This window comes from Suricata suricatta, chromosome 2, assembly GCF_006229205.1.
Source record: "Suricata suricatta isolate VVHF042 chromosome 2, meerkat_22Aug2017_6uvM2_HiC, whole genome shotgun sequence".
NCBI classification, from domain to species: Eukaryota; Metazoa; Chordata; class Mammalia; order Carnivora; family Herpestidae; genus Suricata; species Suricata suricatta.
Window position 1 is genome coordinate 113041891 of NC_043701.1, and position 24279 is coordinate 113066169.

Here is a 24279-nt window from a genome sequence, read left to right on the forward strand (position 1 = left end):
CAATTCATAACACCTGTACTTTTTCTTGATACCCCTTACTACATAATACATTATTTGATTAATTTCAGTAGTTGTTTCTACTGTATATTTCCACCCTGAGATGGAACTTGAGTGTCTATCTTATTCACTATTGTATCCCTAGAATTTAACTGAATTGCAGAGATAGCGTTGGATACCTGTCCAATTCAATACATAGTTCTCGAGTTCAGAAGCCCTCATATTAAGGGTCTATATGGGCTTGTGCTTCTAAAGGCAGTTAGTTGCTACCTCAGTCATGGTATTAAACATGATCATGAAAGAATCCTGTGGAAATGAAGAATGCCACGTTAGCCTTCTCTGGGAACCACTGGGCTTGGAAACGGAGTGGAGAAGTCACCCATGTGCTCATGCGCAGACACACATATACATATATATATACACACACACGCACGCATGCAGGTGAAAAGCGATAGGGGCAGGGAAGACGCTGGCTGAACCGAGCCCGGTCCAGTCATCTGTATTGTCAGTTAAGAGCCTTCTCCAGGTAGGGGTCAAGCCCAGGTCATCTACTGCCAGATTTCCTGTCAGAGCCTTGTTGGCTCTCGGTGAAAGTTCACTAGACTTCCAGGGAGTGTGTGACTAAGGATTCCTACCAAGGACATTGCTCATTACTAGGAATCTCTCTAGGGTATAATAATTCAGTCTGAGTTGTCAGCAGAAAGATGTACGAATGCTTACAAACTGTCTTCTTGGAACCTCAGTTTCTTCCTCTTTCAAATGGGCCGGTAATACTGGCCACAAAGTCTGAGAATAAAATGCATCGATGAAAATAAAATTAAAAAGGGTACTTGCATAGACCAATGATAATACTCCACAAAAGGAAAGAATAAGAATACCTCAAACCTCCGCACATCTGAGATCCTCCATCCCACCCCTGTCCCCACGGGAGACCGTCTCTATAAACTTCCTTATTCAAACACTTGCTCTGAGAGCCAGGAGGGAGGACATTGAGGTAAGGGTGTGAGATGATCGAGCTATGTCAGTACTGTTGTCATCTGAATTCTGGATCCTTATCCAAAGGAAACTAGCCCTAGGATATAGAAATCTGACAGCGTTACATATTTTCACTTGCCTTATGTCACCCTCTGACGCCGAAGAAATCAGTAAGTCTTTTCTTCCTCTTACTACATAGCGATTAAAATCTAAGGCTCCAGGGCACCTGGTGGCTCAGTCAGGTAAGCCTCTGACTCTTGATTTCGTCTTAGGTCATGGTCTCACGGTTTGTGAGATCCAGCCCTGCCCTCCAAGTCTGTGCTGACAGCAGAGAGCCTGTTTGGGATTCTCCCCTCCCCCCCCCATCTCTCTCTGCCCCTCCCCCACTCATGGGGTCTCTCTCTCTCTCTCTCAAAATAAATAAATAAATAAAACTTAAAAAGTAAAACAATAAAACTTACAGCATCATTTGAATGTTTCTTGTGCTCAGCAGGGTGCTCTCATAAGAGAAGCCAAGGCGTGTAAAACCCTATGAATTATCTGGAATAGTCAAACCCTCAGAGACAGAAAGCAGAGTGGTGTTTTCCTGAGGCTGGAGGGAGGGGAGATTGCGCAGAAGGATCCGAACGGGTGCCGGGTTTTCTTGGGAGCAGTGAAATATTTTGGAATCAGAAGGAGGTGGTGGTTACACAGCATTGCAAACACTTGAAATGCCACTGGATTGCACACTTCAATATGGGTAGTGATGTGAACGCCACCTCCATTAAAAACAAAGAGGTGGCGAGGTGGGGGAGTGGTGGGAAGGAAGGAAGGGACTTTCCAAATTCCAAGTTGTTAAGAAAATCCTTTCTCAGTGACAAGATGAGTAAGGTGTGATGCATGGGGAAAGCCGAACATCGCAGGAGTGGAGAAAATGTCCCCGAGCGGAGCACGACCCTCACAAGACAGCCTTGGCAGGAAGAGGGGAGGCAGTGCGGCACTGAGGCCCCTTCCCGCTGGAGCAGGGATTCTGCCAATCCGGCAAACGGTCTTTGCGGGTCCCCGTAAGTGCAATCAAGTCCGAGGATTCTTTCTTGAGTATTTCACCTACTAGCATCTCAGCTCGGCCACGGCAGCCTTAGGATGTTTCATTAACCTTTGCATGAAAGGACTGGAGAGTGCCTGACTCAAAAATCACAGCTGTTCAGGAACTATTTGCTGGGAGATGAAATCCCGCAGTTGTGGCTGAACGCCTTCTTCTCTCCATCGGTGTGTCGTTTGTACATGGTCCAAGGGAAGCAAGACTCTGTCGCTCGTTCTGAAAGCGGTGCCAACAGCCCTGTCTGCTCTTAGCTACGGTGACACGGGAAACAGCCACCCCACAAGCCGCGGTCCGGCCATGGCCAAGGGACCACACTGCATCTCTCTCCAGCTATGTTCCCACTTTGTTCGTTTTTAAATGTTTATTTATTTATTTTTTTGAGAGGAAAAGGGAAAGCAAACAGGGGAGGGGCGGGGGGCGGGGACAGAGGATCCAAAGCAAGCTCTGTGCTGACAGCAGAGCTCAATGTGGGGCTCGATCCCTTGCACTGTGAGATTATGATCTAAGTCAAAGTCAGATGCTTATCTGACTGAGCCACCCAGGTGCCCCATACTCCCGCTTCAAATCAGACCTTCTCTGCTAGGGCACAGCGCAGTAGGGATGCACCCTATGGGAAGGAGGTGGGGGCTGGGTCTTTGCTTAAAAATTGTGACAACCTTCCCAGTGCCGGCCAAGGAGTTCTGGTGGTCTTCCATAGCTGTAGTGACAGAGAACTCCAGGCAGTCATGGAGTTTCACTGCCAAACTTGGTGCTGTGTCTGCAGAATGAATGAAGCCACGATTCAGCCATTACCAGAAGGCACTGGGTCATTTATTTGGAAGCAAAAATGAACCTGTGGGGGCCCAAAGGCAAAACTCAAGACAATTCTGTTGAGTTTGCCAAGTCCTGTTACTGAAATATACCGATAGATGGAGTAAAACCCCTGGGGATGCTCTACAGACTGGGGTCCATTTACCACCAAATATTACAAATCCTGGCTCTGAACCTAAGAGAATGAACAAAATACAGATTTCTGCCCTTTTAGTTAATCTATGAGCAGTGGAAACTTTGTGCAACCTTTACTTAAAATAGAAAATCACACAGGCACCTGGGTGGTTCAGTCTGTTAAGCGTCTGACTTGATTTTGGCTCAGGTCATGATCTCACGGTTCATGAGTTCAAGCCCCACATCAGGCTCTGGGCTGACAGTGGGGAGCCTGCTTGGGATTCTCTTTCTCTCCCTCTCTCTCTGCCTTTCCCTTGTGCTCCCATGCGTGAACATGCACATGCACACACACATACACACACACATACTCTCTCTCTCTCTCTCTCTCTCTCTCAAAATAAATAAATAAACTTAAAAAAATACAAAATAAAATAAAATAGAAAATCATAAATGCCATTATAAGGGAAGCTAGGAATAACTTCTGTGCCTTAGCCCCTCTCTCCTCTCACTGGTGTGTATTTGCACAGGGCAGTTTCTTACATTGTGTTCCGTGGGCATCACAATTATCAAAGGCACTTGGTAACATGCAGATTCCCAGGCACAACACTGGACTTACTGAAACATGTCTAGGAGTGGAGCCTGCAAATATGCATTTAAAAATTTTCCTCAGGCGATTCTTAAAATTTTTTTAAATATTTATTTTTGGGGGGAGTAGACATGACACAATTCACCTCCCAGACCACAGAGGGAGAGGGAGACACAGAATCAGAAGCAGGCTCCAGGCTCTGAGCTATCAGCACAGAGCCAGATATGGGGCTCGAACTCATGAACCGTGAGATCATGAACTGAGCCAAAGTCAGATGCGCAACTGATTGAGCCGCCGAGGTGCCCCTCCTCAGGCGATTCTTATGCACATTAATGGTTAAGCTGTATTTTCTTCCTGTTCTTCTTAATTATAAGAAGGACAGGGGAGCTGTGTCTTCATTTTATAGATAAGGAAACAGTCAAGGGATGTTAAATCCAACATGATAACAGTTTGTGTTATCATAATAATTTATAGCAGGGCTAAAACTTGAACCTGGATTCACCCGATTTCAGATCTCATCCTTGACTTGCCCCTGTGCTACTGGAGCTGTGGCTACTCCTCTTCTGGATAAAAAGAAAAGGATCAAACTATGAAATGATCAAGGTATTATTTACATAGATATAACAAATCTTTTATTGGCTCGGAGGCCAAGCGAGTACTGGAGAAACAGTGCCATCTTGTGGCAGCCTAGGAGAAAGTGAATGAGGGAACAATATTTTTTTTATTGAACGAGGGACCCTTTCATCTCAAGCCCCAAGGTGCACCTTTCATTGATGGGTATGTGTTGAGCCCCCTCACTCTCCACTGATGCATCTGGAGGACCAGTTGACTGGTCTCTTGTCCTTTTGTTTTGTAACTGAGAACTTTTTGTAGCTGAAGTTCATTTATTTACATAGGCCAGACACCACAATATCTTCTGTGCCAGGTAACAACCAACAGACCCAAGGGACCCTGGTGACATATTCTCCGGAGCCAACATATCCTAGATCTCCAGAGGCTTAGTCATTTTGTTTTTTAAAATTATATTTAAAAATTTTAGGGGCCCCTGGATGGCTCAGTCGGTTGGGCGGCTGACTTCAACTCAGGTCACGATCTCATGGTTGGTGAGTTCGAGCCTGCTTCTGATTCTGTCTCCCTCTCTCTCTGCCCCTCCCTGATTCATTTGCTGTCTCTTTCTCTCAAAAATAAATAAACATTAAAAAAATTTTAAAATAAACAAAAAATTTGCCATGATTGCAAAACCTTCTTGACATAACTAGGGGGTCATCTCAGTGACCTCAGAACCCACTTCTAGGAGTAAACAGGGATGAGGGACTCTTCTGTCCCCTTCAATTCCAGCGCACCGATCTCTGCAATCCCCTGTAGAAATCACGTAGGGGGGCCATCATGGAGCAGATTCGTCATACAGACCACAGAGCTACCCAGACAGTCCCGCAAACAGCCGGTGTCATCTGGCCGAGTAGACTCCACACGATTCACCTCCCAGAAAACAAAATACCTGCTCAAGCGCCCCCAGGCATCTGTGCAAATTCTCCATTACTGCTCAGGGCTGAGTTCTGGAAATCTTCACCCTGTGCCTGAGCCACCTCAAATGGCAGACTTCAAGCTACTGCATAGTAGGGCCACAGGGACCCCGCGCCGCCCCCCCTCCCGGCCCACCCCCTCCCCTGCCCCCACACCAGTGTCTTCGTTTCTTCCATCTCCCACTTTGCTGCCACGGGCGCCTTTACAGCCTCTCCCTTCCTTGGATCTCAGACCCTGGGTCGCTTTCCTGACCTCACCCCCTCACCCACTGACTCGTGCTGGCCCTCTTCCCTTTTTCTAGTGGCCAAAGTCAAAGTCAAAGTCGCGAGTGAGCATTGGATGGTGCCACCATCCCATGAATGTTCGCATTTGGATGGTAGCCCGCAGGGGGGAGGGGCATTTACAGGCCAGAGCCTCGGGCAGTGCCTGGCACAGAATAGCAGTGCAGTAAGCGTTCACTGACTGACTGATGGACGGACTGAATGTGTAAGTAAGGCTCAGGCTACTCCAGCAACCCCATCCTGACCCCCTTCAGATCGGATCTTCCAAGCTGTGTCATTGTGAGATCGCTTGGTGCTGGTTCTCTCAAAGTTGCTGCTTAAACCTTACCTAAGCCCCAACTTCAAGGTAGGGAGAGGTCAGACCCGTTTGGAGCCTTAGCCAGGTGGTGAAAGACGGCAACCTGGCCTGACAACAGCCTGCTGATTTCTTGAGAATGTTCTGACTCACTGACTGTGTAGCTCTGGATGAATTCACTGGCCTTTTAAACCCTCGCCTCCTTCATCCGTAGAACGAGGATCACAGAGCCACCGCAGGGGCCGTGGGCTCACCCACTACTCTGGGCTCTGGGTCAGGCGGGCAGTTTGTGGGTGGCCGCCCCCCAAGGCACCAGATGAGGCACCAGAGTACCCCGCCCGGGGTTGGCAGAGGAACCCATGGGCCGCGGGGTAAGGACATCTGTACGCGGTTCAGCGTGCGCACGGGTGGGGCTTCCTGTCGGTGACCTCCCGCTCTGGGAATGGGTGCAGAGAACTGTCCCAAGCAATGGCTTGTGACAGCAGGCAGAAGGGTTGCTGGGGGGACACCTGGTGGCCTGCTCCTCCCAAGCTGACGTCCTCTCCGTTCTGGGCCCACCTTGGATAACTGTACCTCGGGCCCCACATTCTCTGGGATGCCAACGGCAATCGCTGTGTGCTAATGAGGTATCTTGTGTATGTTTAAAATTACTTATTTATTTATTTTGAGAGAGAGAGAGAGAGAGAGAGAGAGAGAGAGAGAGAGAGAGTGAGCACAAGCAGGGGAAGGGCAGAGAGGGGGCAGAGAGAGGGGGATACAGGGAATCCTAGGCAGGCTCCACGCTCAGCCTGGAGCCAGAGGCGGGGCTCTGATGCACAAACTGTGAGATCACGACCTGAGCCGAAATCAAGAGGCGGAGGCTTCATGTATTGAGCCACCCAGGCGCCTCCATTTTAACTTTTTTTCTCGTAATAGAAATATCCTGGTTTTGTATTTTTGCGTATTTTAATCTTAAGACCCTCATTCCTGCTCTGTGTTCTCAGGTACAGGAGCAATGTCAGGTCAAGTCCAATCGGGTTTGCAAGGCAAGAATACTGCTTGTTTTATCACCAGGGAGAACAGCTACTTAGAGTGCATGGTCTTCTGGACTCCCTCATGTTCGCCAACGAGAGCCAGCTTCTCTGCCCTGGTGTCTCTCGAAGCCTCTCCACGGTCACTGCTCCATGGGACAGGAGGTCTTGACTTGGACGCCCCATGATTGATCTCATTGTACGGGAAGATTGGATGTTAGTCTGAACCAGGAAACCTGGGGCAGGAAGGTTACGAGAGGCTCGGCCGGTGAAAGGTGCAGGGGGGAAGCCCTGATCAGATGAGGGCTGTCTGTAGTTGTAAGAAAGGATTCCTGTTCCGGAAGGCTGATCCCAGGGCACGGGACTCACTTTACCTACCAGAGCCATCCTTCCCTGGATTGTGCTCAGCCTACCACAGAATAGTCTTGTGCGTATGTTTTTAAATATGAGTTGGGAAGGTAAGTTTGGGAACACCACCTTTGGATGCATCTTGAGCTGCCCAAGGGTGGGTTTATGAAGCAAAAGCTAACTTTTTTCCCTAACATTTATTTTTGAGACACAGCATAAATGGGGGAGGAGCAGAAAGAGAGGGAGGCACTGAATCCGAAGCAGGTGCCAGGCTCTGAGCTAGTAGCACAGAGCCCGACCTGGGCTCGAACCCTCCAACCGTGAGACATGACCTGAGCTGATGTCAGATGCTCAACCGAATGAGCCACCCAGGTGCCCCATAACTTTTTTAAATCTTTATAAATTCGGGGCTTTTCTGGCAGAGAGACCAGAAGTCACAGGCTCTTTGTGGTGCCTAGAGCCAGAGTCCTGTCCTCCTGCAGCACTGATTCGTGTCGTGGCAGCTAAAGAAGAGAAGGTGCCATTTAGATGCTGTCAGATCCCCGTAAACCTGCCCCACTGCGTTAAAATGGGGCACATGCAGTGAAGCGCACTGGGTGACGTGTGCCTGATCCTGGGTTCTTGTCTCCCCCACTCGCTGCCCCCTCTCGTTACCGTATCTGTCTGGGGTTTGTAGGACTTCACGAGTGACTGATTAGGTAATTGCTGGGTGTCCTATAACGTGTTGCTTTTCCCCGTGTTCTGTTGGAGGTTTATTTTTTTAATTTTTAAAAATTTTAATGGTTTTTATTTATTTTTGAGAGACAGAGAGAGACAGTGTGAGCAGGGGAGGGCCGAGAGAGAGGGAAATACAGTATCTGAAGCAGGTTTCAGGTTCTGAGCTAGCTGTCAGCACAGAGCTCAATGTGAGGCTTGAACCCACCAACTCAGATCATGACCTGAACTGAAGCCAGATACTTAACCAACTGAGCCACCAGGTGCCCTGGGGGTTTATTATTCAATCTTCTTTTTGTATTGAAACAAATATCCAAAGCATCATGGCCAAAAGGCTCTGAACCAGGAAGAGAATCTGATACATCACTTGAACCATTTTTTCTCTTGTATTCCCCTCCTCCTATTTCTTATTTTGGGCCAGATCATCTGTCCTAAAAGTTTGTCTCCTACATTATCCCTTCTTCTATCCCCCCTCTCCAAAAAGTATTCACTCAGTAAAACTCATTTCCTCCTTCTATAACTACTTTATCTTTAATTTCCTCTTTTAAAAATTTTTTTCTAATGTTTGTTTATTTTTGAGAGAGAGAAACAAGAGTGTGAGCAAGGGAGGGGCAGAGAGAGAGACGGAGACACAGAATCTGAAGCAGGCTCCAGGCTCTGAGCTGGCAGCACAGAGCCCAGTGTGGGGCTCAAACCCACAGGCCGTGAGAGCATGACCTGAGCCAGTCAGACCCTTACCTGACTGAGCCCCTCAGGTGCCCCTATTTTCCTCTTTCTAACGACTTCCTCATCAGCTGGTTGGCCAGCATTGAGTGGGATGGAAATATCTCGTTCTGCTTGAGGCAGCTCCAGACCTTGCATCTTTGAACTTGGCTGAGGCTTGCATTGAGGGGCTGGGAGTTAGAGAGGCCCAAACCTTGACAGGGTGGGCTCAGATGTGTCTACTTGGAGATGACCATTTCCAGCACCCAGCTCCTCCCATCTGCTCTCCCTCGGTCTTTGTCCAGGGTGTCTTACTCCTCTGCTTCCTAGAGACACTCTGCTCACCTCTGGGCCTTAGCAGTGCCCAAGTTCTGGGTCACTGTCTCCTTGCACTTCCCCATCAAGTCTTTAGTTCAAGGTTAAGTAAATAAGTGTCGGGAGCCACAGAGTTTTGGCTGCCTCAGGCAAGGACATATCACTCTCCAGGGAGCAACCAAAAAACAAGATTTACATCTGGAGGCTGGAGGGTGCCATCCCCTGGTCCAAGATTTTGAAGACTGTCATGCTGGGCCAGACGTAGAATGGCCAAGGTGCACAAAAGATCAAACCGCATTTTGGATTATTCAGCGCTAGCTCCCCCTCCCCAGCATTGCAGAGGCAAGTCTGGGCGCTTCTTTTAATATTCATTTGACTCTGTTACCTGGCAACCAACCTGGGTCAGTTCCCCGCCCCAAATTCTATATAAGAGTGAATTATTTTCTTAATAAGGACAGAGGCTTGATCGGAAACCGTGTGTTGTGTCTTCACTCTCTGCATCTCCCTCCTGCCCTGTTTTCTCTCCCTCCCTCAGGAAAAGAACCCGCGAGGTTTCTCCGCCTGAGGGTCGGGCAGATGAGACAGGTACCACGGAGCGCTGGGGACGAGCGCTAGGGACCTGGTTTCGGCTAAGACAATTGGCACCTCAACGCGGGGCTCACTGATCGGCTAAGACAAGTAAGAATCAAAGTATGAATGCCCATAGTGGGGAAACGTCCTCAACATTCATTCCTATACAACACTTAGAGTTTAGTAAAATGAGTGATAACACTTGAATTTAATTATTCATACTACCCAGAGGGGCAGAATACTGTGTACTCCAAATGTATATTAAACTTTTAAAAATATTTAAAAGATTATTTATATTTATGAATATGGAAAAGCACTCATGACCCATTGTTGAGTGAAAGCCAGGTTATCAGCATCTATGGTAGTTAGATCACTTTTACTTGATTCTGTGTGTGCCTAGATTCTTAAAAGTGGCTATCCCTGGTCAATGAGCGTGGATTAACAAGCACTTTCTTCCTTAAACTTTCCTGGATTACTTGAATTTTCTAAGTGACTATGATGACTTCAAAATTAGGGAGAAAAACAATGAATACATTTACTAACTCGTACTTTGGAGTCATAATTATAAGAAAAAACCCCACCAGGAGTCATTTGCTCTCCTTTATTACTTGAGGGATTAATTAGTGGTTGACCGGCACAATAGTTTATGTGGTCATTCGAATGGCAAACTTTTTGTAAATGCTTGCGTGTGGGAGATTAGTCAGACACAGCTCTGGCCTTCCTGATTTTATGGTGATGAGCTTTGCATTAATTTTGATGAGAGTGATAATTGCTTTTTTAAAGTTTCTGTAAAACATTTATTTATTTTAAGAGAGTGAGCAAGAGCAGGGCAAGAGGAGGAGAGAGGAGAGAGAGAATCCCAAGCAGGTTCTGTGCAGAGCCCAATGCAGGGCTCAAACTCATGAACCACAAGATGATAATCTGAGCCTAAACCAAGAGCCAGATGCCTGGGACGCCTGGGTGGCTGAGTTGGTTAAGCGTCCAACTTCAGTTTAGGTCATGATCTCATGGGTCGTGGGTTCGAGCCCCGCGTTGGGCTCTGTGCTGACAGCTCGGAGCCTGGAGCCTGGAGTCTGCTTTGGATTCTGTGTCTTATTCTGTCTCGCTCTCTCTGCACCTCCCCTGCTCACACTCTGTCTCTCTCTCAAAAATAAATAATAAACATTAAAAAGAACGAGATCCTTAACTGACTGAGCCACCCAGGTGCCCTGATGAGAGTAAGAATGTACAAATGGATTCCATATTGGAGTGAGCCATATGCTGTTCTAGATCCTTTGCACAATAATCTCTAATCCCCTCTACAAAAGTGACGGCAGCATATTAGCCCTGACAAGCAGATGGGGCCCAAGCTCTGAGCATGTCAGAGTCAGAAAGGGATCTTCAGCCTGAGCCCCCAGGGAGGGCAGCACTGGACACGTGGTCTTCATCAACGCCTCAAAAAGGGTGGCATTTGACCTTCAAAGATGGAAAAGAAAAATTCACATCAAAAGCAGTCCAAGATGAGGTACCCAGGAGGGGCAGTCATCGGGTCACGTGTTGGACGGGTGAATTTGTTAGCTTTGATGGGGAGACTTTCAGATGTCATGGGCTGGGCTGGGAGCAGGTGCAGGGGGACCTGGACGCCAGGTTCGGAGACAAATCTAAAGTCCCTGCCATGCAGAGTGGGCGCTGTGCACTCAGGGCAGTGGGCAGCAAGCAAAGGAAAAGAAATACTTGGTTGCTTCTCCCCTTGCAGGGTCATTCACTGGGTGGCTAAGATGGTGGCTCTGCTTTTCTGTCACACTGCGGCATCAGCATGGAAAGAAGGCGGGCGGGATGAAAGCTCAAGCTTTCACGTGTGACCACTGCACTTGCCTGTGCTTTGACTGCCACCTAGTGGCCACTTCCAATCATTCTCCTGCAGACGCCTGTATTTTCTCTTTCTAGAGTGGTGGCCACAGGAATTCTGTGGCTGGCAGCCAAGTCCTAGCGGTGTGTGGAGGCCAATGCATAGCCCAATGTCATCATCCTTTTATGTGGCCTCCATTTCAAGGGTCGTATGTCAACATTGCGCACATGCTTGTGTTGGGCTGGGCTGCGGAGCCCTGGAGGTGATGTAATTACGGGAGAGCCATGTTTAGCATTTCCCGGGCCAGACACACCATTCCATGCGCACCGGGTGGAACATCCCACTGACCCTCAGAGCAGCATTGCACTGTGGATACTATTCTTCTAGAGGTGAGGAAACTGACTCTGACGCGTCCAAGGTGGCTGGGCCCAAATATAGAAATGACAGAGTCCAAACGCACTATCTTCAGAGCCAGCCCTCATAACCCCTTCTTTAAGGCCCCTTTCCTGTCCCGAGGGCCTTATGGACACGTACATATTCACAACCAGTCAAACAGCACAGGGGAGTGCTGCGCTTGCAGCAGGAGAGGTGGGGAAGGCATCACACGATGCCTTCAGGAGACTTGAGGCTTTCAGGAGCTGGTGACAGCCCCTTGGGGGAGCTCATGCCTTCCCTGGACATTTGCGGGGGAGGGTGGAGTGTGTCAAGATGTTTCTTGGAGGCGGGGCAGAGGGCAGGGTGCAGGCCGTCAAGGGCTGTATTCTGTGTGATGCTGTGAGAAGCAAGGTGTAGGGCCCTGGGCGGAGGAGGAGGCTGGAATGACACAGAGGGAGGGAAGCGTCTCCAAGGCCCTTGGACCCAGTCGATGATTTCATGCCAAGATCATTCGTTTAAGAAGAAAGCTCAGCCTCCCTGTAGAGCAAGTGATCAGCCACTCATCATGACTTTCCTCCCAATGGCAGTTGCAAAGCGACAGAACCAACACGAATAACTGGATATAACTTTATTCCTTCCTTAACTGATTTAGTGAAAAAATGTCGATCAAGCGAATACCTGTTCTGTGTCAATCATGATTTCTGCCCTCAGGTGCCTTGTGGCCTAGCAACGGACAAACAGCCACCTGAAAGGCACTGTAGGGCCCCCCAGATGGCTCAGTGGGTCAAGCATCTGACTCTTGATTTTGGACTCAGGTCATGATCTCACGATCCTGAGTTCGAGCCCCACCTCGGGCTGGGTTTTAGGGATTCTCTCTCTGTCTCTCTCTCTGCCCCTCCCCTGCACACAGACTCTCATTCTTAAAATAAATAAATAAACTTTAAAAAAATAGGGGCACCGGCTGGCTCAGTCAGTTAGGCATCTGACTTTTTGTTTCGGCTCAGGTCATGATGTGACCGTTCATGAGTTCAAGCCCCACATTGGGCTCTGCACTGAGCATGCACAGCATGCACAGCCTGCTTGGAATTCTCTGTCTCTCTGCTCTGATCTCTCTCTCTTTCTCTCAAAAATAAACTTTAAAATATATTTAAAAAACGAAAACAAAATAAAACATTCTTTCTGATCATCTAGTGACAAAATTGGGGCCTTATCATTAACACAGAATTGTAAGTTTATTTCTTGAGGGCCACTCCCTCCCCTCTGAACGAACAGCAATGATGCATTAAGCATTTAAAAAGGAAAATAAAAAGGCAAAGTCAGGCTAAAGAATGAGTAGTACCTCCCCTGCAAGATGGTGACCTGGGCACAAAAGAGAACCTCGCAGGGTCGATGCCTGGGAGAAAGGCGGAGCTCGCCCTGGTTTAAGAGAGAGGATGTGTGTCCCTCTTGAGGGAGAATACAGGACCAGGCTCCCTTCTTAAATCCAGGGACTGAGGTAACATTTCCCGACTCATGAAAGACAGCTAAAATGAAATTATTGCCAAACAGTGCGCGGGCCGGTGGCTTAAGTGAGGCCGTGGACCTAAGGAGCTGGGAAGATCTAGACACAACCTCATGACCACTGGCCTTGCCAAGCGGCCCCCAGGCACACGGCTGAATCTGCAATAGCCCCAGTGTCACCAGGGGGTGTGACTCCCCAAACACCTCTATAAATCCTGGCTCAACACGGGGGGTACTTTCAAAGGCCCGGTAAAAGAAGCCCCAAGCTTCAAGCGTCCAACTTCAGCTCAGGTCATGATCTCATGGTGCGTGAGTCTGAGCCCCATGATGGGCTCTAATAAATAAATATGCATTAAAAAAATAAGATACAAACCGGATTTAGAAGGCCTTAGTATGAAAAACGGAGCATATAAACTATCTCATTACTTTTTTATATTGATTACAGCTTGAAATAGAATATTTGGGGGAAAATAGGATTAAGTAAAATATATTATTAAAATTAAATTAAAAAAGAGAGTCAGTGCTCACAAAGTAAGCAGAATGGAAAGTATGCAGGGTAGAACATTTTTCTTTTTAATTTTTTTAAATGTTTATTTTTAAGAGGGAGGGAGGGGCAGAGAGAGAGGGAGACACAGAACCGGAAGCAGGCCCCAGGCTCTGAGCTGTCAGCACAGAGCCCGACGCGGAGCTACAATCCACGACCTATGGGATCATGACCTGAGCCGAAGTTGGATGCTTAACCTACTGAGCCACGCAGGCGCCCCAGAATATTTTTCAAAATCCCCATTTAGCTTTCTCACCAATAAAACCCACTCTTTGAAATATTTATTTTGTTATAATTTCTTAATGTTTATTTTTGAGAAAGAGAGGGAGGGAGAGAGAAAGCAAGGGATGGAGGGCCATAGAGAGAGACTAAGACACAGAACCTGAAGCAGGTTCCAGGCTCGGAGCTGTCAGCGCAGCGCCAGAGGTGGGGCTCCAACTCAAACCGTGAGATCATGACCCGAACTGAAGTTGGACTCTTAACCGACTGAGCCGCCCAGGCGCCCCTGAATATTTACTTTCTGTCCACATTCCAGAGCCAGACATAAATTCCCACTGTAATAACAAACAATGATGTACTATTTGGAAGAGGGCCTCTTGGCAGTTGACGACGAAGAGGACTTGAAAAGGAAGTACTTCTGAGAGATCCAGGAGAGAATTATAGATTCATAACCAGGTTACCCGAAGCAGTAGAGAACAGGAAAACCAAAACAGAAAGCAAGCCCTTACCAAAAAAAGAGATAACCAGAACTTCCAGAAACATCATTTTAATTAAATATTTTATGTTTCCAAACATAAGAAAAAAATACCTTCTGTCCACGGAAGCTCTTTAGGTGGGTGTAACTATCTGCTTCAGTGTATCACTATCTTCGATTTACATCTATGTAAATATAAATAGCACTTATTAAAGTCCATGCCTAATACAAACTTTCAGAAGTGTTTACAGATAAGAGTCAGGCAGGGGCAGTAGGGAGGGGGGCGGCTTTGACTCAGAAGCGGAGGGAGTCACAAGAGCCCTTCATAAACCTGAGGCTGATTTCACCCCTTTGCTGTGTCTGAGCTGCGTTTGTAGGTTTGTCGTGAGAGAGGACACGCACGGTGTTACTGAGCGTTTTTTGAGGAACAAAACAAAATAGGAATCCAGTATCAGCTTTGGAGGTAGACACAGGTCCTTGGTAGGCCACAACACTACCTTCTGTAACAGTAGTTAGTCTCTCCAAAGCAGGCTAGAAGTTTCTCTGAGCAGCCCTGGCTTTTAGGGGATCATGAAGTGTTTGCTGGGCCACACTTCTGGGTTGGAGAGCACACTGGCAGTCAAGGCCAATCAGGCGGAGGATGGACAGGCAACAAGGCTCCAGTAGTCCTTCCTTGATAAAATCGTTTCTACACCTGAGAACTAAGTGAATTAACTTGATCCAGAAAAAAGTCATACGCATGAATATGAAATATCCAAGCATTATAATCCAATCTGCATTTTCTATGTGGATTCAAAATGGCAATATCTCACAAGGAAATGCCAACAACGTGTACAAAGATATTTGAGATAGAAACATTCAGACACATATGCAAAATGTTCCTCAAATACTCTTCTCTCAGAGCTGCACAGTTTACAAGTAAATAGTAGGATCTCTAGAGTCATTACGGAGGTAAGGCAGAGGTGAAGTAGTCTTTTCAGTGATTGTGACATCACAACAAAATCATTGCTTCTATCGATTTATGGGGAGGAGACTCAACCTACAGATAGACATTTGTATTCACATACACGGATTCTAGTCATACCTACACCCTCTAACTCTAGTCTAGACACTAGAGTGTGTTCCCAATCTTTTCTCCTTTGTACACACACTTGTACACACGACATGCCACTGAATTTACTTTTAACCAGGTCTGTCTTCCCAACATCCTTCAAGTCAGAATTGTGAGACCCTCCAAACCTATAAACATATTAGCTCTAAAATCTAACAAATGAAAAAGAAAAACACACCCTGTAAAAAAACTCAAGTGATGTTGAGAGTCTACAGCGATTAAAAAACTCATTCCAATGCTAATTTTGCTTTCTGTGGCTTAATATATACTGAGAACTGAGCTACTTTTCACATTTAGCCAGGCTTTGTCTTTTATTTTCATATTTACAGTCTCCACACTCAAGTTAGCCAGTAATGTCCTTCTGGACCATATCTTGAATTTTCTCAGCAAGAGTACAGAGATTGGCTTTTCTGAGACCTGTAATTAAAGTGTAATATGCGCCCTTCCTCCCGTGGAGCTGGTACCAATTACGGAGCAGTTGGACCTTCTGCTCAGCTGTGTCTCGGAGGTTGTCATTCTTGATCTCATCTATTTTGGCTTCGTTGATTCCATTCTTCCGAACGAATTCCTTGACTTGAGTTATTTTCATTTGTTCGGCAATGCTACTGATATATTTACTCAAATCAATGTCTGGAAAATAGAGAACAGCTTCTAAACATTTGTTTTCCTAAATGAAATGCTCATCATCGAACACCATGTCTCCTTCTCCTCTAATAGTATTAAGGATACTGGCTAAGTCCTAGAGATGGAGAGAACTGGTGGGGGGTGGGGTGGGAAACAAAACCTAACCCCTCCTGTGTCCCCAGTAATTTTCTCTATGACCCGGGCAAGCCACGTAACATCTCGGTATATCTTCTTTTCTCAGCTATAGAATAAGAGCGTTGGGAAAGACCACCTCTAATGCTGCCTGTGGATTGGATGATCGATGACCCACACACCTCAACGGTGAGCAGAGACTGTATGATCGTCTCTCGGAGCCACAGGCCAGGGAGCAGGACTGAGCAGAATCATGAATATTATCACAGAACCAGGAATACACCACGAATAACCGACTCTACAGTCCAGCTCATTTGGCCCCTAAGTCAATTTAAGCAGGAGTTCTAGAACACACCAGTTTATGGAGGAAAATTCTCTAAAGCCTCAGAACATGCTGTCTTCTTGCTCTCCGATTTAGTTTTAACTGTGAGTATTAGTTACACATTCAAATACAATGCTGGGTAAACTCTTGATGGTAGCAAAAAGACTTGCGTTTAAGGATGAGTAAGACCTCACGATACGTCACTGAAATTGGCCTGTAAACGCCTAAGGAAGCCGTCTCCATGAAGTGAAAATCTAGAAGGCTTACCTGTGAAATTCATCGGCATACTTTCCTGAGGAGACAAAAAAATGGAGGGAAGGAGCAAGATAAATAAAAATATATTTATAATACTCTAAATGTAACTGTCTAATTCTTCCTTAACACGAAGAAAGTGCAACCAGCAGCTTGAGGTGTAAAATTAGCTAGACCGTGTGAGTAAGAAGGACACGTCCGCCACCCAAAGTTTTATTCTGCAAGGCCCTCGCCTTGCCAGAAACTAAGGAGCATTAGCTTATTTTTTACACAGGCAAGAAGCCAAAGGAATGTGCCAGTGTTATTTTTCATATAGACTCATGAATATAATATAATAAACATAATTATTCTATGGTTTTCCTTACAGTTACTATTCTTCTTTTTGATATGAGAAAATGGTGTAAGTTGCATTTAATGAACCCTGACTCCCAACTGAGCCCTTGCCCCAAGTGGAAATCATCATTCATCAAGTGAATTGTTTCTCTCCCCACTGCATCTTTTGCTATTGGAAATGCTTTGATCCCACGGTTACCAGAAGATACAGTGAGAGATAAGCTAACAGGTGGCAGAGAGAACAGAGTTGTGCCTTTGTGACAGGCTTTCAGAGTTTTCTGTGTGCCTGGGGCCCGGAGACCGAGTCCATGCTCTGGTAAAGAATGTCCGTGTGCAGTTCGTCTGCCGGGGGAGCTCCAGAACAGAACACAGCAGCTCAGCCACACTCTCTTCCCAACTCGCACTGACCACGCTCTCGCGCTCTTTGTTAATTCTTGTGTTATTTGTGTAGAAGCTTCTTGTAAAATGGGCACCATATCTTAGTTCATTTCTTTTTTAAAGATTATTATTTTGAGAGAGAGAGAGAGTGAGAGAGAGAGTGGGAGAGGGGCAGAAAAAGGAGGGAGAGAGAGAGAGAGAGAAACAAAATCCCCAGCAGGCTCCACACTCAGTGTGGGGCCCCACGTAGGGCTCGATCCCACCAACCAGGAGATTGTGACCTGAGGTGAATTCAAGAGCCAGATGCTCAACCGACTAAGCCACCCAGGTGCCCCTTGGTTCATTTTTGATGACTCTCTAACACACACACACACACACACACACACACACACACACATGCACACACACACACTGTTTTAAAAAAAGAACAAATAAAACGCTGAATTGCTACTTTCCCTATATTCTTAAGGAGGCCAATGCATGTTTCAACACCTACAGTAGTGGAGACTAAAGATTCAGTGCAGCCATACTTCTTAATCCTGCGCTGTTTGATCACATCTGAAAGATCAAAGAAATTTCTATCAGACTCAGGTCTCAGGCTTGCAGGAAGCCTGTGAGAATATACTCTCACACTAAGAGAAGTATGAGAAGGAGGGAGAAATTCACTGCAACTTACCGTGACCAATACCCAAGAGGCAGCACTGTCCTGGATTCTGGAAATCCCCCCAACCCGGGTCGAATGTTCTAGATGTATGTCACATTTTAATTGAGCCATCCATTTATCACACACTGGCCTCGCCTGAAGCCGGCTTCTAATGTATCATGTGGCCCCCACCACCCTCTTTCACCAGCTCGGAGTTGGGTGGTGTGTCAACAGCAGAACATAGAAGCCACGGGACATGGAAAGTCAGCATTGGCTTGCCATGAAGTGACATTTCATGCCTAGTGGTTCAAAGACATACACGCACAAATAGCTAAAGTAGACACACTCAGTGCTGTGTGCCTTCACGTCAGTATGAGATCAAAGAAATGAGCGGATACATCTCCAAGCACAATAAGTGTCTATTTAGTCTCCAAAGGCAAAACAACCTCTTCATCTTCACCTGAACTAGAGAAATAGTGATTTGTTCCGATGGGGAAAGAAAAATCAGAAGCTTTAGTTATTTAAACTTGATGCCACTCAGTGCCTTTATGAGCAATTTTCCTGTAGTAATTATGAATATGCCCGCTTGGAGCCTGCCTGCTGCCTTTCTCAGTAACCCTTGCATAAACAATATTGCCACAGTATTTTAAATTAAGGTGAAGAAATAAAAAATTAGCAGAAAAACCTATGGAGTTTGAAAAGGGGAGAGGAGGCATAGAGAGGAAGAATTTCTCAAGTGTTCCCTGCAGGCTTGCCCAGGAAGATCCTTACTTCATGCTCTCCTAATGCATGGGACCATCTCAAGGAGCAGTAAAGGATTACTTCTGATCTTTTTTTTAAATGTTTTTTTAAAATTATTTTTGAGAGACAAAGAGAGACAGTGCGAGCAGGGGAGGGTCAGAGAGAGAGGGAGACACAGAATCTGAAGACAGGCTCCAGACTCTGAGCCAGTTGTCAGCATGGATCCTGATGCGGGGCTTGAACCCATGAACTGTGAGATCATGACCTGAGCCAAAGCCGGACGCTCAACCAACTAAGCCACCCAGGTGCCCCAGAATACTTCTGATTCTTGGTCAACTCAGCTGCTGCCTGGTTGAAAATATCCTTGTTCACAGGCAGGATGGAAATATCCATTTGGGGCTCCAAAATGATTGCTCAAAAACAGTAGCTGAGGGATGGTGTTATCCCTCATGCTTATCGGGTCTCCGGGGGTGCATTTATATTTAACAATATGGCAGAGGTACCTACCTGGCAGGAGCTTTCCTATGGGTAGGAGACAGAGGGAAATTCTTATGGATTACTACTTCCCAAGTTATTTCAGTCTGCAGTTTGAACAAAGTAAGGACTTACACCAACACGCAGGTGCGGACAGTAGAATCAGGATTGGGACACAAAACCACAGATATTTCAAGTTGGATCCTGTAGGTACAAAACATGGAACACTGACTGTGAAAATAAGCAATCTTTAAGATCAAACAGAGTACTCTCAAAGAATCCGAGCGGGTTGCCTTTTCATTGGAATCCATAGCGGGATGAGAGAAAGGAGGATATAGTCATAAAAAGAAATAGTAACCTTGTTTACATTTGGTGTTGCTGGTTGGTGTGCAAGCCTCAAGGATTCCGTGTTCACACCTAAAAAGCAAGGAACACAGAGAAGGTTCAAAACTCCTGGTGGACTCACTAGTTGCTCATCTGCAATGACACACTATAAACCCAGGGCCATTTTATTCATCTCTGCATCTCTGTCAAACATATTCCCTCAAACGTTTCTAGATCAGCATCTAACGCTGGTGCAAATTCATAACATAATTTGGATGTTTGGGTGAGAAATATCCTACAGAGTGACTATGTTTTAAAAGACAAAGGGTTGAGAGGCGCCTGGGTGGCTCAGTCGGTTAAGCATCTGACTTCAGCTCAGGTCATGATTTCGTGGGTTCGTGATTTTGAGCCCTGCGTCAGGCTCTGTGCTGACAGCCTGGGGTCTGGAGCCTGCTTTAGATTCTGTCTCCCTTTCTTTCTGCTCCTCCCCACTAGGGCTCTGTCTCTGTCTCTCAAATATAAATAAACAAAGACAAAGGGTTGGGGCACCTGGCTGGCTCAGTCAGTGCACCATGAGACTCTTGATCTTGGAGTCGCAAGTTTGAGCCCCACAGGGAGTGTAGGAATGACTTAAGAAAAAAGTCTTTAAATTAAAATGCGAAGAGTTAGAGGGTAATAAAATATTGACAAACAGGAAAAAGGACAAAATAGATAAAGATCTTAAAACTGGTAGGAAACCAATCTTAAAATCATAAACTGCCAAGAACTATTTCAAAACAGTCCCACTGAACAATAAAATGGCCAGACGACAGGCACTGCCCATGACTGTGCTCAGAAATGCCACCCAGAGGCCAGCAGAGATGTCAGGGGACCAAGTGGTGATTAGGAAAGAGGAAAATCTTAGGGGTTTTCTTCAGACAGCCACACCCAGACAGTCAGGTTGTCACATTGCCTGAATGATACTTAGTTCAGCCTATTCCCTAACTAAGCAAGCCGGCATAAGCACTTAACCACGATAAGCCTGCTTTCTCATGGATGACAAACAGATAACAAACAGGGGCTGTGAGAAGAGAACCGCATTGAGATTATGAGGTATTTAGAACTCTCATTACAGCTGACCCTCAAGGATGTGGGGATGAGGGACACTGACCGCCCACCCCCGACACCACACAATTCAAAATCTGCACATAGCCTGTGACTTCCCTAAAACGTAACTACTCAATAGCCTACTGCTGACTGGAAGCCTTACTGATAATATAAACAGTGGATTAACATATTTTATATACTAGGGCGCCTGGGTGGCTCAGTGGGTTGAGCGTCGGGACTCTTGGTTTCTGCTCAGGTCATGATCTCATGATTGCGAGATCGAGCCCCACATGGGGCTCTGTGCTGTCAGTACAGTGTCCACTTGAGATTCTCTCTTCCTCCCTCTCTGCCCCTCTCCTGCACACACTCTTGTCTAACTCTCTCAAATAGATAAACATATAAATAAATAAATACACTTTAAAAATACATATTTTGTATACTGGATGCATTCTATACTGTATTCTTTTTTTTTTTTTGGAGAGAGAGAGAGAGAGAGAGAGTCCCAGGAGGGGCAGAGAGCGAAAGAGAGGGAGAGAGAAGCAGGGCTCACCCGAAGAGGGGCTGGAGCTCACCTGATGTGGAACTCGAACTCATGAACTATGAGATCATGACCTGAGCTGACGTCAGATACTTAATGCCTGAGCCACCCAGGCGCCCCCTACACTGTATTCCTACAATAAAGTGAGCTAGAGAAAAGAAAATGGTATTGAAAAATTATAAGGAAGAGAATATACATTTATCATGTTGCACTACACTTCTCAAAAGAAATCCGCACATAAGCAGACTCACACTATTATTGTTCTTATTTCCGTACACTAGTTCCTCCCTATCCTGGCATCCTGAGGCGCTCTCAGACCTGTGGGGCTAGAAGCAAGGGCTAGGTTAACTACTCATAATTTAAAATTTTCTAGGGGCGCCAGGGTGGCTCAGTCAGTTAAGCGTCTGACTTTGGCTCAGGTTATGAGTCCACAGTTCATGGGTTTGAACCCCACATCGGGCTCTGTGCTGACAGCTCAGAGCCTGGAGCCTGCTTCAGATTGTGTCTCCCTCTCTCTCTGTCCCTCCCCTGCTCGCGCTGTCTCTCTCTGTCTCTCAAAAAAATAAGTTTAAAAAAACATTTAAAAAATTTAAAACAAAATAAAATTTTCTAGTAAGTAAGAGACATAAGGCATCATGTCCCTACTTTTCAAGTCAATGTTTCCCAAGGTGAAATACAAGTTTAAGGCCAGGCACGTGAACATAATGCTAAATGTTTCTATTTGTACAAAACAATAACTTACAAAGCAAGACCTAGTTTACAACACATACTACCCAACCTGATCTTCACAGCAACGAGGCCGATAGGAGAAGTGAGTGTCATTTGCGTCCTCTGAGTGAGGGAACTGGAGATCAGTGAGGCTAGCTGACTTTGCTCAAAATCACCCAACTGATCAGAAGAACAGTGAGATGCTCCATCAGGCTTTCTCCCGTTGGGTCCAAAGTAAGATCTCTAGCATGAAAGACAAGACCCTCTGTGATCTGGCCCTGGCTTCTCTTCACCACACTCCAGCCAGCGACTCTGCTCTCCGGGCTGTCCCCTTGTCTCTCTGCAGACGTTGTCTCCTGCCTGAGATGTCCTATCCATCTGTGTACTCCTGGGGATGTTCTCTTTTCTCTTTCAAGACTCCGGCCACGTGTCGTATCTTTGCACGTCCCCCCCCCACCCCCGCCCAGGCAGAGCTGAAAGGTTGTCCCGTGGAACTCATAACACCCTGGGCACCAGTATCTTCTGCTGTTTGACACACAGTGTTGGCCCCATAACCATGGCTTTTGACTCTCTCTGCCTTTTGTCTGACATGTCTGATGCCAGAGCCATGGCTTGCTCATGGCATTTGTTAGCTTACACAGCACGCACAGCAGCAGATGTTCAACCAACATTCAGAGACTGGACGTTTGAATGAACGAATAGGCAAAGCAAGATTAGAGCCCAAATTCTTGACTCAGCCGGCATTGTTTCCCCTAGGAAGACAAGGTCTGTCAAGGTGGATCCCTAGCATTGATCAAAGAAAGACTAAAACTTACGTGATGCACGGGTCACAGTGTTCACACAGAGAGACGTTACAAAAAAAGTTTGATTTACATCTGCACTTGGTATTCTGGGTCCTGGTACAGTTCTTTTCCACTTCTAAGCCTAGAAAACCAATTTTCAGACTATTAATTAGAGCAGCTGGTTATAGGGGACCAAGCAAATGGTGAGCAGGGACCGCAAGAAATCTTGAGATCTACCGCTTAAATTGGGACACGTTATGTAACACAGGTAGTGTTTCATAGCTCCCTGGGTGGCCCTAATGTAAGCGCCAGCTGAGAAACATTGCATTACAGCCGCATGGCAACAAGGAGGGCTTTATGTCCAGAGATTTCTTGATACCCAATGAAACTAGGAGTATTTGTTATATTTGAATCTGGGATCTCACAATAGATGGGACACCCATAAAAATTTAGGTCCCTGGTTGAAGTTCTCAGCACAAACTGACCCTCAGAGACGGGGGAGCACCCCGCAGACTGCTTGGGCACTTCTGTCCTTGTACCAGAAGGCTTCTCAGCTCTTGGGGCCATTACAAGAGCATACATCAAGGCAAGGAAAAAACATCTATGTAATTTTGATTGTAGCTGATGACTCCTGTCCACCAGGTTCACATTTAGTTATTCCAGGAGCACTGCCTGGATTTGACCCGCGAATTTGTAGACAGGTGATTAGCTTGGTACGTGGTCCTGCCTCACCCCAGCCAGCTCCATCCTGCCCCTGTCTGTAAGTGAACACAGTACCAGAGTAGGCCCCAATTTCAAACTGGTGCATGCATGGTTCTACATGGAGCCCCATGATTGGTCTTTTTTTATCGCTTTTTAAGACACTTACCATGCTCTCCATCGCAAATTCTACATCTTCTGCATCTGGAAGAAAAATGGTTCCCGTCTGTATAGTCCTTCCCTTCTTCGCAGGGAGTACAGGATGGTTGACCCCCATCATTTTCGCAGTCGGCAGCTTTTTGTGTGCCTGCCCAAGAGAAAGACAGAGCAAGTGTCTGAACACAAGGTGGTCATGGAACAGCATGGGAGACATGCAGGTATGACAACAAAGTGGGGGTCAGGAGTGTTAGGCTAATGAAATACAAATACAATGGGGGAGAAGGTCATTGTAAAAATTATGTCGACAGACAGGACATCTCCCAAGACTAAAGCTAAATAAACGAGCAACTGAAGGAATACACCTACAGACATAGGATGATTAACAAGGAGTATCTGTTTCTAATTTATTTTAAATTTTATTTATTTTTGAGAGTGAGAGAGACAGAGCATGAACGGCGGAGGGGCAGAGAGAGAGGGAGACACAGAAGCCAAAGCAGGCTCCAGGCTCCGAGCTGTCAGCACAGAGCCTGATGCAGGGCTCAAACTCACAAACCGTGAGCTCATGACCTGAGCCAAAGTAGGACGCTTCACCGACTGAGCCGCCCAGGTGTCCCAGGAGTGTATATTTTTTAAAAGGTTACGATGACCAAATACACTTGAAGAAATGCCTCTAGCAACTTGTTTGCAAGTAGGTCAGAGGTTGGTATTCA

General features: G+C 46.4%; 1 protein-coding gene across 2 annotated transcripts in view; it reads right to left on the minus strand.

Moving 5' to 3' along the window:
- Positions 1-14319: 14319 nt before the first annotated feature.
- The window catches only part of FAS (Fas cell surface death receptor), a 28249-nt gene continuing 18289 nt past the window's right edge, over positions 14320-24279 (minus strand). For both annotated transcript variants that reach the window (XM_029931682.1, XM_029931681.1), the window contains 7 exons: positions 23580-23717; positions 22745-22853; positions 19632-19690; positions 19409-19477; positions 17912-17973; positions 16720-16744; positions 14320-16004 (listed from right to left, as the gene is read on the minus strand). In XM_029931682.1, coding sequence (XP_029787542.1) covers positions 15718-16004; positions 16720-16744; positions 17912-17973; positions 19409-19477; positions 19632-19690; positions 22745-22853; positions 23580-23717 — 749 coding nt within the window. In that variant the 3' untranslated portion in view covers positions 14320-15717. The remainder of the gene's footprint in view (positions 16005-16719; positions 16745-17911; positions 17974-19408; positions 19478-19631; positions 19691-22744; positions 22854-23579; positions 23718-24279) is intronic.